The 13,431-nt window shown below is 48.0% G+C and overlaps 1 protein-coding gene across 3 annotated transcripts in view; it reads left to right on the top strand.

The window, feature by feature from the left end:
• The window catches only part of parp4 (poly (ADP-ribose) polymerase family, member 4), an 82,527-nt gene that overhangs the window by 19,600 nt on the left and 49,496 nt on the right, over positions 1-13,431 (top strand). For all 3 annotated transcript variants that reach the window (XR_015102293.1, XM_086123969.1, XM_086123968.1), the window contains exons 9-10: positions 4,736-4,873; positions 12,506-12,673. Coding sequence is in view for 2 of the 3 variants with exons in the window: in XM_086123969.1 (XP_085980095.1) it covers positions 4,736-4,873; positions 12,506-12,673 (306 nt within the window). In the remaining variant the exon portion in view is untranslated. The remainder of the gene's footprint in view (positions 1-4,735; positions 4,874-12,505; positions 12,674-13,431) is intronic.

The raw sequence follows: 13,431 nt of genomic DNA, 5'->3' as shown, positions 1-13,431 counted from the left end.
TCCATTCATAAATTGTGGCGTAACTCGCCCGTGCTGCCTCCCAGTCTTAGTAAAGCTGTGTTCGCCATCGCTCTCATGCTGCTCGCAGCTTGACTTTGAATGTCCTGTTTACACCGATGTCCAGCGGTTGGATTTCCTTCATCAAGCCTCCCAGAATAATGGCAAACTCCAAGTTCATTTAGCGTACTACACTTGGTTTTTCACAGCGGCTCTGAAAATGGCCGGAGATGGTGTCACAGATCATTTCCTTCTCGTCCATCCAGCCTTTTTGATTGGCCCTAACGATGACTCCGGCTGGAAACTTAACTTTAGGCAGCGTCTTGTGCAGTTTCTGTCCATTACCCTGACAACCAAGCACAACCGTTAATGACACCCGCATCCTTGTGCGTATCGCTACTGTGCTGATCCGCTTCTTTTCTACAGTGTGGTTCACTGGGATGTCGAAAGTGACCGTTACCTCATCCATGTTGGTGATGTGGTTGGGCTGGATTTGTCTGGCGGAAATGTTTTTGTTGTATTTCATAATACAAAGTATGTGTGTCCCTCATTACTTGCGGTAGCCCATGCAGGTAAACTGGGAAAGTGTGGATTGGTTGAGATTAGTCGGTAATGGAAGCAAAGTGAAGCCGGCAGAGCGCCAAAATAGAGGATTAAAATCTCCAAGAAGGCGTCTTTATTTAATGCAATGCAGAACATTACATTTTCCTGCAGTAAGAGCGGAAGATGGCTAGCTTTTCCTTGTAAAGTGCCAGATGTTGCTGCGCCGCGGTTGTCCTTGCCCTGATGGATAGATGGTGCCGTTTCATAAAACGAAAGCACCAAGAAACATGGATTAGTTGATCTTGAAGACTCTCTCGTGGCTGCTTGATCCTCATGGACCTCCGCGTAACTGATAGCTTGCAATTTAAACTATGCTTCATAAGTGTGTCTTTTCGTACGTGCCGTTTTCAGGTGTCCTTAGCCAAACTGATGCTGTTTAGCACAATGCACATTCCGACACTATATACGCTCACTGGGGGTGTGCCTGTAGAATTCTCTTTCTCTTTCCTCAGTCATGTACACCTTTCCTTTCCTCTACATAAGCAGTGTGTCAGTACAAAATCAGTCAGTCAAGCGGAGCGCTCCTCGAAGTCACACAGCATTCACAGATTTTGGAACATGGTGCATACATAATATGCCCCGCATTATTAGGTGCCCCGTTCTTTTTTACAAAATTTAAGACTTTTAAATTCGCCTTACGGTCATGAAAATACAGTCCTTGATTTTCAGTAGCACATAATTTAAATGTTTTCACATAATATTATTTGGTTTTTTTTGGAGGAAAACATGTAAAAATGACTCAACATTTTAATCACGTGCAACCAATGTGCATGTTCGAATCAGGTAAATCCAAAGGATTTTTTTTTCAAAGCAGACAATCTGCAACGCAATAAGCACCAAAATAATGTCACAATCCTGTGAAAAATGTATGTGCATTTTGTCATTTTAAAAAATGTGTACGTTAATGGGATGTCCGTAACGCAGACACACCATACGTCGATGTATAATTCCCTACAAAGGTTCCTTGGTTTCATATCTGTTGATGTTGCCAAGCAGGGTAGAGTAACAGCAAAGTCATAAATCCATCCATTTTCTGATCCGCTCTATCCTCACAAGGGTCGCAGGGGGTGCTGGAGCCTATCCCAGCCGTCTTCGGGCAGTATGTGGGGGACACCCTGAACCGGTTGCCAGCCAATCGCAGGGCACATAGAGACGAACAATCATGGGTGCCCAAACGTTTTGGACCGAATATCGACTTTTCGATCAACCAACCTCCTGCGATCGACCCGTGACCGTGCACGCAAATACATACGCACGCCATGATGAGCAACAGCCTGACACGGAGGCATGTGACGCACTTTTGCAGCCTGTTAACGATCGTAGCTCACACGTACCGTTTTAAAGTGCTTTCCTCGCCCCCTAGATTCCTATTCTTTGCCCGTGCCCTCGGTGAATTGTACACAAAACACACTCTGAATGAGAATAATGATAATGATAAAAGATATAGCGCAATAGCTCTGATCATAGCTGCAATTGCAGACTACTTAGCCCTAACAACGTCCGGTGACAGGTTAAAGATTTACCTGCTTTATTTATTTTTTTATACTTTTTGTAAAAATGAGACTGATATGATGATTTGTGTACATTAACACCAAAAATATATTACTAACATGCACAAAGACACACAAATGGTTGTTTGTTGTTTTTCTCCTCTACACCCCTCGCGATCGACTTGGGAACAGTCCGTGATCTACTGGTCGATCGCGATCAACGTAATGATTTAGAGTGTTCAATCAGCCTGCCATGCATGTTTTTGGAACGTGGGAGGAAACCGGAGTACCCAGAGAAAACCCACGTAGGCCTGGGGAAAACATGCAAACTCCACACAGGGAGGCCGGAGCTAGAATTGAACCCGATACCTCTGCACTGTGAGGTCAATGCACTAACCACTGAAGCACCGGGCCGCCAGTCTTAAATCACATCCCCAAATGTTTTCTTGTATAATTCCCCCCCCCCCCCCCCCATTTTTCCCAAAACCTGGAGGATATTTAATAGTCATAATAAATAAATATTCATTCATCTTCCGAACCGCTTCATCCTCACTAGGGTCGCTGGGGTGCTGGAGCCTATCCCAGCTGTCTTCGGGCAGTAGGCGGGGGACACCCCGAATTGGTAGCCAGCCAATCGCAGGGCACACAGAGACGAACAACCATGCACACCCTCACTCACACCTCGGGACAATTTAGAGTGATCAATCAGCCTGCCATGCATGTTTTTGGAATGTGGGAGGAAACCAGAGTACCCGGAGAAAACCCACGCAGGCCCGGGCAGAACATGCAAACTCCACACAGGGAGGCCGGAGCTGGAATTGAACCCCGTACCTCTGCACTGTGAAGTCGACGTGCTAACCACTGGACTACCGGGCCGCAATAAATAAATAAATAAATAAATGTAATAAATAAATAAATAATAGCTTTGAAGTCAAGATGGCGCCCGAGTAGGCAGCCGTCGGCAAGTGCTCTCATGAGCCTTGCTTTTTTTGTTGTTTTTGTGTTTGTTTTGTCACTTTGTGTTTGTTGTTATGTCGTGTGGACCTGATGTGGACTTTTTTCAGCATTTTTTGGCCACGACATTCATCAAGGAGGAGACTCTGTGCTTGGTGGTTGCGCCTTCTCGGCAGCATGGGTATACCAGCACTGTTTTTGACTGGGAGGAATGTCGGCGCCATTTGACTGTCGTTGCTGGACAGTGCCGGGGCGCTTGTGTCTTGCGCCTGTAATGGGCAGCATTTTTCACAGCCCTGCTTTGTTCAGCGGAGAGATAGGTGCTGTTGAACGGTCTGCGGCTGGATGGATGTAAGTCTTGAGGAGCCGACGATGAGAAGAAAGGAGCGTTAGCGCGGAGCGCCGATGCGGATTTGGAACTGGGAGTCGCGGCTTGGAGTTTGAAGCGTATTACGTGGGACAGGAGAAGTGAACTAATCTCTTTTCGTCAATGGACGCTACAGCTTTGTGTTTGCTTTCAAAACTTAGCTTGTAGCAGACGTGTGCACATTTTCAACATGACGTCTCTGATACACTGGTGAAAGGACACTTTGATCCTCTCCTTTTTCATCTATAACTGCTTCAGACAACAAAGTGTATGCAGAAAAGTGGTGAAGATTGCACGACTGTCTGTGTCCTAGGTGTTGTGTTGTGTTGTTTTTGTTATTTTGACTTCAAATTGGCGCCGCGATAGTGGCTGCCTTTCCAGCAGCTCCTATATTTTGTTGTTCTACTTCTTCCTTTCATAACTTTGCTGCTGTGAATTGGGAATTTCTCCATTGTGAGACTAATGAAGTTTTTCTTATCTTATAGTTTGACAGCTGCTCAACTGAATTGTTTTTGGTGGCAATTAATGTTATGAAGCAGATTTTCTTGGGTCAACGTTCACCAGTGGTATGATCACATATCTATTTACAGTACAACAAACCACATTTAGTCGCACAACAAATTCAAGGTCTTGTTAAAGGATTTCCAGATTCACAGTGTTGTCATGATGCCTTCAGATGTTGATGCAATGAACCAATAACTGGTTTATACTTGGAAAAGTCTACTGCTTGTTATATTACAAATCAATATAAAACAATTGAGCCAAAATGAACAATTAAGGTTTGAATGCATTAATAGACAGTTATAAGTGACTTCTGACAATTTTATATATTGGTTGTCTTACAGTTAGCTGCTGTATGTGTATGGGATTTTTAAATATGATATACTTCAACTTCAATCATTATCTGTCATAGCCGTCCATCCATCCATCCATTTTCTGATTCGCTTATCCTCACAAGGGTCGCGGGCCGTGCTGGAGCATATCCCAGCCGTCTTTGGGCAGTCGGCGGGGTACACACTGAACTGCCAGCCAATGTATCATAGAAATTCAGGGAAAACAAACTCAAGTCACCTTTCATAATGATAATGTTATTATAAAGTATCAAGGAAAACGTTCCTATCACAGATTTTTGTGGAAGGATGAGTAAACTTCACAGGAATAAATGGTCATAGCACACTTGAGTAGCATTCACACATCAATGGGCTGATGCCACTTGAGGTGCAGAGAACACCGTTTCAACTGTCACGAGGTTACGCAACAACCTGGCAAGTGGTGTCTGTCACTATTATGCTGCTGATTGACATGTGGCTTTTTCAACTGGCAGCTGCTGCTGGAGGAGAAGCTGAACACCGGAGTCTTGTCACGAGACGTGGCTGTCTTTGTGGAGCTGCTCTGGACTGAGGCCCTGGGTTGCCTCGGCAACATCCTCAAAGTTCCTGTGAGCAAACTCAGCCTCAATGACGTAAGACTTTCCTGATTGTACCATGATCAGTGTGTTGTTTTTTGCAAACCCAGAAAAGATGGTGAATATTGATTTTTCTTCACTAATATCTTCAATAAACCTAATATACAGTTATGACTTGTCAGAAAAGGTCCACCGGTGGTTTCACAAAATACAGGGATATTTGGCTTTCAGGTGAAATATATGGAAAATATAAAAAGTTCATGCGACAGTGATCATGAAAATAGGTCATATTTAAGTAAAAGGATGCTCTGGTGATTTTGTCATCTCAAACAATTCATTGAAACAAAGGTTAACAGCAATGGTGGGTACACCACAACAAAAGATTTCAATGCCTCAATAACTCATCATGTGCCTTTGAGCATCAATTACAGCTGGACAACCACTCCTGCTGTTCACAAGGCGACTTATTGTCTGCTGTGGCCTGCCATCCCACTTTTCTTGTAGGGCAGCCCTCAGGTCATTGAGGTTCTGGGGTGCTGAGTTTCGAGCCTCTACACGGCGACTCAGCTCATCACACAGGTTTTCAATAGGATTCAGGACTGGAGAAAGTGCAAGCCATTACATTTGAGGTACACCAGCCTCCAACAGCCGTGTCCTGATGATGCGACCTCAATAAGCTGGAGCGTTGCCGTCCATGAAGATGAAATTAGGCCCGTGTTGTTATCGGGGCACAATCACTGGATTAACAAATTGAATACCACCCTTTATCACTGGAGCAACCCCCTCAATCCATCCATCCATCCATCCATCCATCCATCTTCTACCGCTTATCCGGGGCCGGGTCGCAGGGGCAACAGCTTTAGCAGGGAAGCCCAGACTTCCCTCTCCCTAGCTACTTCTTCCAGCTCTCCCTGGGGGATCCCGAGGCGTTCCCAGGCCAGCTGGGTGACATAGTCTCTCCAGCGTGTCCTGGGTCTTCCTCTGGGTCTCCTCCCGGTGGGACATGCCCGGAACACCTCACCAGGGAGGCGCTCAGGAGGCATCCGAAGCAGATGCCCAAGCCACCTCATCTGGCTCCTCTCGATGTGGAGGAGAAGCGGCTCGACTCTGAGCCCCTCCCGGATGACCGAGCTTCTCACCTTATCTCTAAGGGAGAGCCCAGACACCCTGCGGAGAAAACTCATTTCGGCCGCTTGTATCCGGGATCTCGTTCTTTCGGTCACGACCCATAGCTCGTGACCATAGATGAGAGTTGGAACGTAGATCGACCGGTAAATTGAGAGCTTCGCCCTTTGGCTCAGCTCCTTCTTCACCACGACAGACCGATACAACGTCCGCATCACAGCAGACGCTGCACCGATCCGCCTGCCGATCTCTCGCTCCCTCCTGCCCTCACTCGTGAACAAGACCCCAAGATACTTAAACTCCTCCACTTGGGGCAAAATCTCCCCCCCGACCCGGAGGGGGCACTCCACCCTTTTCCGACTGAGGACCATGGTTTCAGATTTGGAGGTGCTGATTTTCATCCCAACCGCTTCACACTCGGCTGCGAAACGTTCCAATGAGAGTTGGAGAGCCCATGTTTGAAGGAGCCAACAGCACCACATCATCTGCAAAAAGCAGTGATGCAATACTGAGGCCACCAAAACGGACCCCCTCAACGCTTCGGCCGGTAAATTGAGAGCTTCGCCCTTTGGCTCAGCTCCTTCTTCACCATGACAGACCGATACAACGTCCGCATCACAGCAGACGCTGCACCGATCCGCCTGCCGATCTCTCGCTCCCTCCTGCCCTCACTCGTGAACAAGACCCCAAGATACTTAAACTCCTCCACTTGGGGCAAAATCTCCCCCCCGACCCGGAGGGGGCACTCCACCCTTTTCCGACTGAGGACCATGGTTTCAGATTTGGAGGTGCTGATTTTCATCCCAACCGCTTCACACTCGGCTGCGAAACGTTCCAATGAGAGTTGGAGAGCCCATGTTTGAAGGAGCCAACAGCACCACATCATCTGCAAAAAGCAGTGATGCAATACTGAGGCCACCAAAACGGACCCCCTCAACGCTTCGGCCGGTAAATTGAGAGCTTCGCCCTTTGGCTCAGCTCCTTCTTCACCACGACAGACCGATACAACGTCCGCATCACAGCAGACGCTGCACCGATCCGCCTGCCGATCTCTCGCTCCCTCCTGCCCTCACTCGTGAACAAGACCCCAAGATACTTAAACTCCTCCACTTGGGGCAAAATCTCCCCCCCGACCCGGAGGGGGCACTCCACCCTTTTCCGACTGAGGACCATGGTTTCAGATTTGGAGGTGCTGATTTTCATCCCAACCGCTTCACACTCGGCTGCGAAACGTTCCAATGAGAGTTGGAGAGCCCATGTTTGAAGGAGCCACCAGCACCACATCATCTGCAAAAAGCAGTGATGCAATACTGAGGCCACCAAAACGGACCCCCTCAACGCTTCGGCTGCGCCTAGAAATTCTGTCCATAAAGGTTATGAACAAAATCTGCGACAAAGGGCAGCCTTGGCGGAGTCCTACCCTCACTGGAAACGATTCCGACTTACTGCCGGCAATGCGAACTAAACTCTGACATCGGTGGTATAGTGACCGAACAGCCCGTATCAGGGGGTTCGGTACCCCATACCCACGAAGCACCCCCCACAGAACTCCCCGAGGGACACGGTCAAACGCCTTCTCCAAGTCCACAAAACACATGTAGACTGGTTGGGCGAATTCCCACATACCCTCGAGGACCCTGCTAAGGGTGTAGAGCTGGTCCACTGTTCCACGGCCGGGACGAAAACCATCATTGCATCATTGGGACACACAAACCCCTCCACCACGGTAATGTGACGGCTCACGGAGAGGCCCCCTCAATCCCTCACATTTTACTGAATTTTGACTGATTTGCAAGGCCCACAGAAATTTCTATTCTACGGCTATATAAACATGCGCCCTTTAATTAATTAATTAATTATGGCTTAGTCCGTTTGTAAACATGGAAGACAATGGGCTCTATTTTCGTTCTGAATGCAAGTCTAGCGCAAAACACAGTCTAACTGTGCACACTTTCCTTTCTTGTGGTGTTTTGCTACACATTGTGCCAGTAGAATTGGGCGTAAAAGGGTGTTTGCACCTTTATGTGCCATTTTTTTCCGACCAATTGTCATGGCATCCCTCATTTGCATTCAAATCAGGGCAGTCGCAGGGGCGCAATGCCCGACTCCGTGCTTGACGTTGTGGAAACACAAATGGACTCTTTGGGATTCGTGCATGACATTGCAATATCTTCCCTTGCTGATGGGCAATAGGAGGCTGACTTTCACCCCTGATCGTGCGTCTGAATTTTAACCAACAAAAGTGACGGGGGTGCTTTGAAAATGCCTTTTGGATAATTATTATTATAATATTGTAGTGACTGCTATATACATAATTCACCACCAACTGCAAACGTGTGAATGCAATGTTTCATATGCTTGTCAGAGAGTTCACGATCATTTGGTAACAGGGTAGAAATAATTGGAGTCCCTTTAAGGACCGCCATGTTAGTCTGCTTGTTTCCATTTTGGCGGGTCTCGTTTTGCGCGGGGAGTTTTTTTTTGGTGTGCTAATAAAAAAAAAACGACACACTCTCTCGGAGTGCGAACGTGAGAAATTGTCGCTTTCTTCGAGTTTCTACAATCTCCACACTGGTGACCCTCGACGTTTTTTGCTGGACAATTCCAGACCGCAAAGATGTTCGTGAACGCTGTTTTGCTCAAGCTCCCCGAGTTTTGGGAATCATCTGCGTCTGCTTGGTTCGCTCAGACCGAGGCCCAGTTCGCCCTACGCGACATCACTGCGGATACTACGAAATACTACTACGTTGTTTCCGCGCTGGGCAGTTCGACGGCGTCCAGGGTCGTGAGTTTCCTCAAGTCTCCTCCGACAGAAGGACGATATGATGTGCTGAAGGCTCACTTATTGAAAACCTTTGAACTTTCTGGGGGACGGCAAGCCCTCCGAGTTAATGGATCGTATGCTCGAGCTGCTTGGCGAGCACAAACCGGATTTTCTTTATCTTCACCTTTTTCTGCGGCAGTTACCCACCCAGGTGAGGGCAGCTTTAGCTAACACTGCTATCACTGAATGTAGAGAACTCGCTGCGGAGGCTGATAAATTTTTCCTGGCCGGCCAGCAACACTGTGCAGCGGCTCTCCTCCCCGTGACTGCCGCTGGTGCCTCCGCTGATTACGCACTCGTCGCGGTGGCTGTGCCTCACCCGCGGCCGGCTACTGGTTTATGTTTTTACCACGCCAAGTTTGGACCGAAGGCGAAGAGGTGCCGCTCGCCGTGATCGTTCGACGGGCCGGGAAACGCCGCGGCCGGCGCTCATTTGTGGCCATGAGCGTCGGTAACGTTGGCAGGCTGCTTTTCATCTGCGACTATCTCTGGACGGCGTTTCCTCTGCGACACAGGGGCACAGCGCAGCATTTTGCCCACATCGCAGATCGACATGGTAGCTGACAGCCACGGCCCTCCTTTGGCACCTGCAAATGGGAGCCTCATTCGCACCTACGGCATGAGGTTCGTGGAACTGTGCTTCGGTGGGCAGCGATTTAGTTGGGACTTTGTTACAGCGCGTGTCGATGTACCTCTTTTGGGGGCGGATTTTTTGTGCGCTCATGGACTTTTAGTGGACGTGAAAAATCAACGTTTAATAGACGCTGCCACTTTCTGTTCTTACGCGTGCACACTCGGACCGGCTGACGTCATCCGCCTCTCCAGCATACGCCCCCTCACAGACGCCTGCTTGCCGAATTCCCTGCACTCACACAACCCACCTTCACTTCAGCGACTGCCAGGCATGGGGTGGAACACCACATTGCCACCACGGGCCCACCAGTCTACACCCGCGCCCGGCGCCTGGACCCGGCCAAGCTGGCTGTGGCTAAGACAGAGTTCGACAACATGGAGCGCCTGGGGATTGTCAGCCGCTCTAACAGCCCTTGGGCCTCTCCTCTCCACATGGTCCCTAAACCCGGTGGCGGCTGCCGCCCTTTTGGAGATTATCGACGGCTCAACAACGCTGCAACGCTCGACAGCTACCCTGTGCCGCACATCCAGGATTTGTCAGCTCACCGAGCCGGCAAGGTGATTTTCTCCAAGGTCGACCTCGTTAGGGGCTACCATCAGGTGGCCGTTCACCCCCCTGACATCCCTAAAACGGCAGTGATCACACCTTTTGAATTATTTGAGTTTCTGCGCATGCCGTTTGGACTTAAGAACGCTGCTCAGACCTTCCAACGTCTGATGGACTCGGTGCTGCGGGACCTTCCCTTTGTTTTCGTGTACCTTGACGACATCCTGGTAGCAAGTTCTTCCACGGCAGACCACATGGCACACCTCCGAACCCTTTTTCAACGGCTCAATCAACACGGACTTATCATCAACCCAGCGAAGTGCCAGTTTGGCCTCTCCACCATAGACTTCTTGGGGCACAAGGTCACGGAGGCAGGCGCAGTTCCTCTCCCGTCCAAGGTAGAAGCCGTCACAGCTTTGCCACGCCCAGTCACCGTGAAGTCCCTGCAGGAATTTATTGGAATGGTGAACTTCTATCATCATTTCATCTCGGGAGCGGCTCGCACTATGCGGCCTCTTTATGAGGCCCTTAAAGGCAAGAAGCCCAAGCACACTGTTGACTGGACTGAAAGCAGGGTCAGGGCTTTTATGGACACTAAAGCAGCTTTGGCACGAGCTACGATGCTGGCACATCCCTCCTCTTCTGCCCCTGTGGCACTGACCACGGATGCTTCGGACTACGCGGTGGGGGCGGTGTTTGAACAGTGGGTGAACGGTACCTGGCAGCCTCTCGCTTTTTTCAGTAGGCAGTTACGCCTCCCTGAGCGGAAGTACAGTACTTTTGACCGTGAACTGCTTGGGATGTACCTCGCCATCCGCCATTTTCGACACATGCTGGAAGGCCGCCGGTTTACAGTTTACGTCGACCACAAACCTTTGACCTTTGCCATGTCCAAGGCCACAGAACCATGGTCCGCCCGACAGCAACGCCAGCTGACCTATGTCTCCGAGTTTACTACAGACATTCAACACGTGGCGAGGAAAGACAACTGTGTTGCTGACTGCCTCTCCAGAGCCATGGCTGGAGCGGTCCACCTGGGTCTCGACTATTGCAGTATGGCGAAGGACCAGGCTACCGACACCACAGTGCAGCAGTGCCGGTCGTCCACTACAGGTTTGCAGCTGAGGGACAGGGTCTTTGGCAGCTCCGGCACCACTTTGCTCTGTGACGTCTCCACAGGCACCCCTCGGCCTGTGGTTCCCTTGAGCTGGCGACGCCCGGTTTTCGATACTGTCCGTGGACTCTCTCACCCTCTGACCCTTTCCCCGTGCCTCCCCCGTCTCCAGTTTCTACTGTTCCTCCGCGCCCGCCCCCTGGGTATGCGCTTCCTCACTCCCCCGTCCTGCGTAGCCGTTACGGCCGCCGGATTCGCCCCCCACGACTTGAACTTTAGAGTGTCTATTTTTGTTGGGTTGAATTCTGGGGGGACGTGTCTAGTGACTGCTATATACATAATTCACCACCAACTGCAAACGTGTGAATGCAATGTTTCATATGCTTGTCAGAGAGTTCACGATCATTTGGTAACGGGGTAGAAATAATTGCAGTCCCTTTAAGGACCGCCATGTTAGTCTGCTTGTTTCCATGGAAACTGACTTTCGGCGGGTCTCATTTTGCGCGGGGAGTTTTTTTTGGTGTGCTAATTAAAAAAACAACACACTCTCTCAACGTGCGAAGTGAGAAATTGTCGCTTTCTTCGAGTTTCTACAATTTCCACAATATGTTCATTGAATTGATTTTTACAATGATTCAGAAGGATTGTTCCATGCTGGTGTCATATATATATATATATATATATATATATATATATATATATATATATATATATCATACCCCCCAAATTTGCTGCTGCAGACTGTAAATTTCCCCAGTGTGGGACAATTAAAGGATATCTTATATTTAGGAATTGAATCTGGTGACATTCACCATACCAAAGCGGCGAATGGCAGACGCCCACTGAGTCGTCGCGCGTGTACCAAATTCACAAACATGTTGTACTAGTCCATTGCCCCGGCACGAAAATGACGATGCACCCTTTTTTATGACGAGCGCAGACTACTTTCTGTGACCAAATTTTCAGATGAGTCAGGGGCAAGGCAACTCTGTGCCCTGGAAAATCTAGAGAGGTGCAACACGACCCCAAACATGGTAGACTGCAGTGGTTCCCAACCTGTTTTTAAATGATGTACCCCCTCTGAAATATGTTTTTCAGCCAAGCTCACCCAAACCAGTGCAAAGCATTGTTGGATGAACATAAAATTTTAGAACCACTGGACTAGACTTGCACTGGCACAAAAATGAAGTTACGCCCGATTATACGGCAAACGCACAGGTGCCAGTCTGCCAAAACAGCGCTCAATATATTTGCCCCTGAACCTGACATAGATGTTTTCTAAAACATCTGATATTCTTTCGTCTTCAATGAACTGAGTGTGCAAGGTTTCATTTTGCTTAATTTTGTTTTCAAAAATCAAACGCTACACAGAAAGGCCAAGTCCACATTGAGTCAAACAGATTCTACATTCACTGTCCTTGTGTTCCATCCTGTCTGTGTTATTAGGTGAGCAGAGCTGAGGGATTGTTGATTCAAGCGCAAAGGAAACTGAAGGAAGTCAACAGTGCCGCAGCGTTCTCTCTTCTGTTTGAAGTCTACGCCCTGCTGCCACACAAATATATCAGTCAAGGTTGCAGTCCCAAGGTTATCTCGGAAAAACTGGACCTCTGTCGGGTAAGACAAAATGCACATGATCACCTTGTGTTATACAAACAAATAAGTACACAACAATTATAAGACTAGGAAGTGGAGTTTTCCTCAGTGTATTCCAGGCCACAATTCACACTGCTGCAACAGATAACCACCCATTGTAATTAATATTGCCGGCTTGTAACAAACCACAGCCCAAAAGGGTTTTGTTTTGCCTCCTCAATTTGATTGTGCTTTCTTCTGCTACTGAAGCCTGTCGAAACTACTTTGATGAACTCACAAAAATACCCTCAAGCATGTTCTTTTTCTGCTTTTGAACATTTGAAACCCTGACAGCCTTCAACAACAAAGAATATACCCATTTATATGTTTTTATTTAGCTGCCTTCATCTCAATTCATGTATAATTGGTTCACTTTTTCTAATTGTCACATGTTAGATCCTTACAGGTCAAATTTATAGACTGTGCAAGAAGAAAAAAAGACTACGCTCACCAATAGCATTAAATAAGATAAGATAAGATATCCTTTGCTTGTCCCACACTGGGGAAATTTACAGTGCATTACAAAATGCCCTTTAATATTGTTTCACTTCCATTCCTACAACTCTGAAGTGAAATGTATTTTAAACACAAAGGAGCAATTATGGAAGTGATAAAGCCATCCATCCATCCATTATCTGATCCATTGATCATAATTTGGATACTTAGCTAAGAATAACAGTCTGTGTCTTTTCATTTTCAGCCATATAATCGGTATTTGTTTGTCTGACATGAGGTTGAGA

This window comes from Hippocampus guttulatus, chromosome 11, assembly GCF_054856545.1.
Source record: "Hippocampus guttulatus isolate MCC_2025c chromosome 11, RoL_Hgut_1.0, whole genome shotgun sequence".
In the NCBI taxonomy this organism is placed as follows: Eukaryota; Metazoa; Chordata; class Actinopteri; order Syngnathiformes; family Syngnathidae; genus Hippocampus; species Hippocampus guttulatus.
Note: the sequence above shows the minus strand (reverse complement) of the source record. Positions and strands in the feature narration are given on the sequence as shown.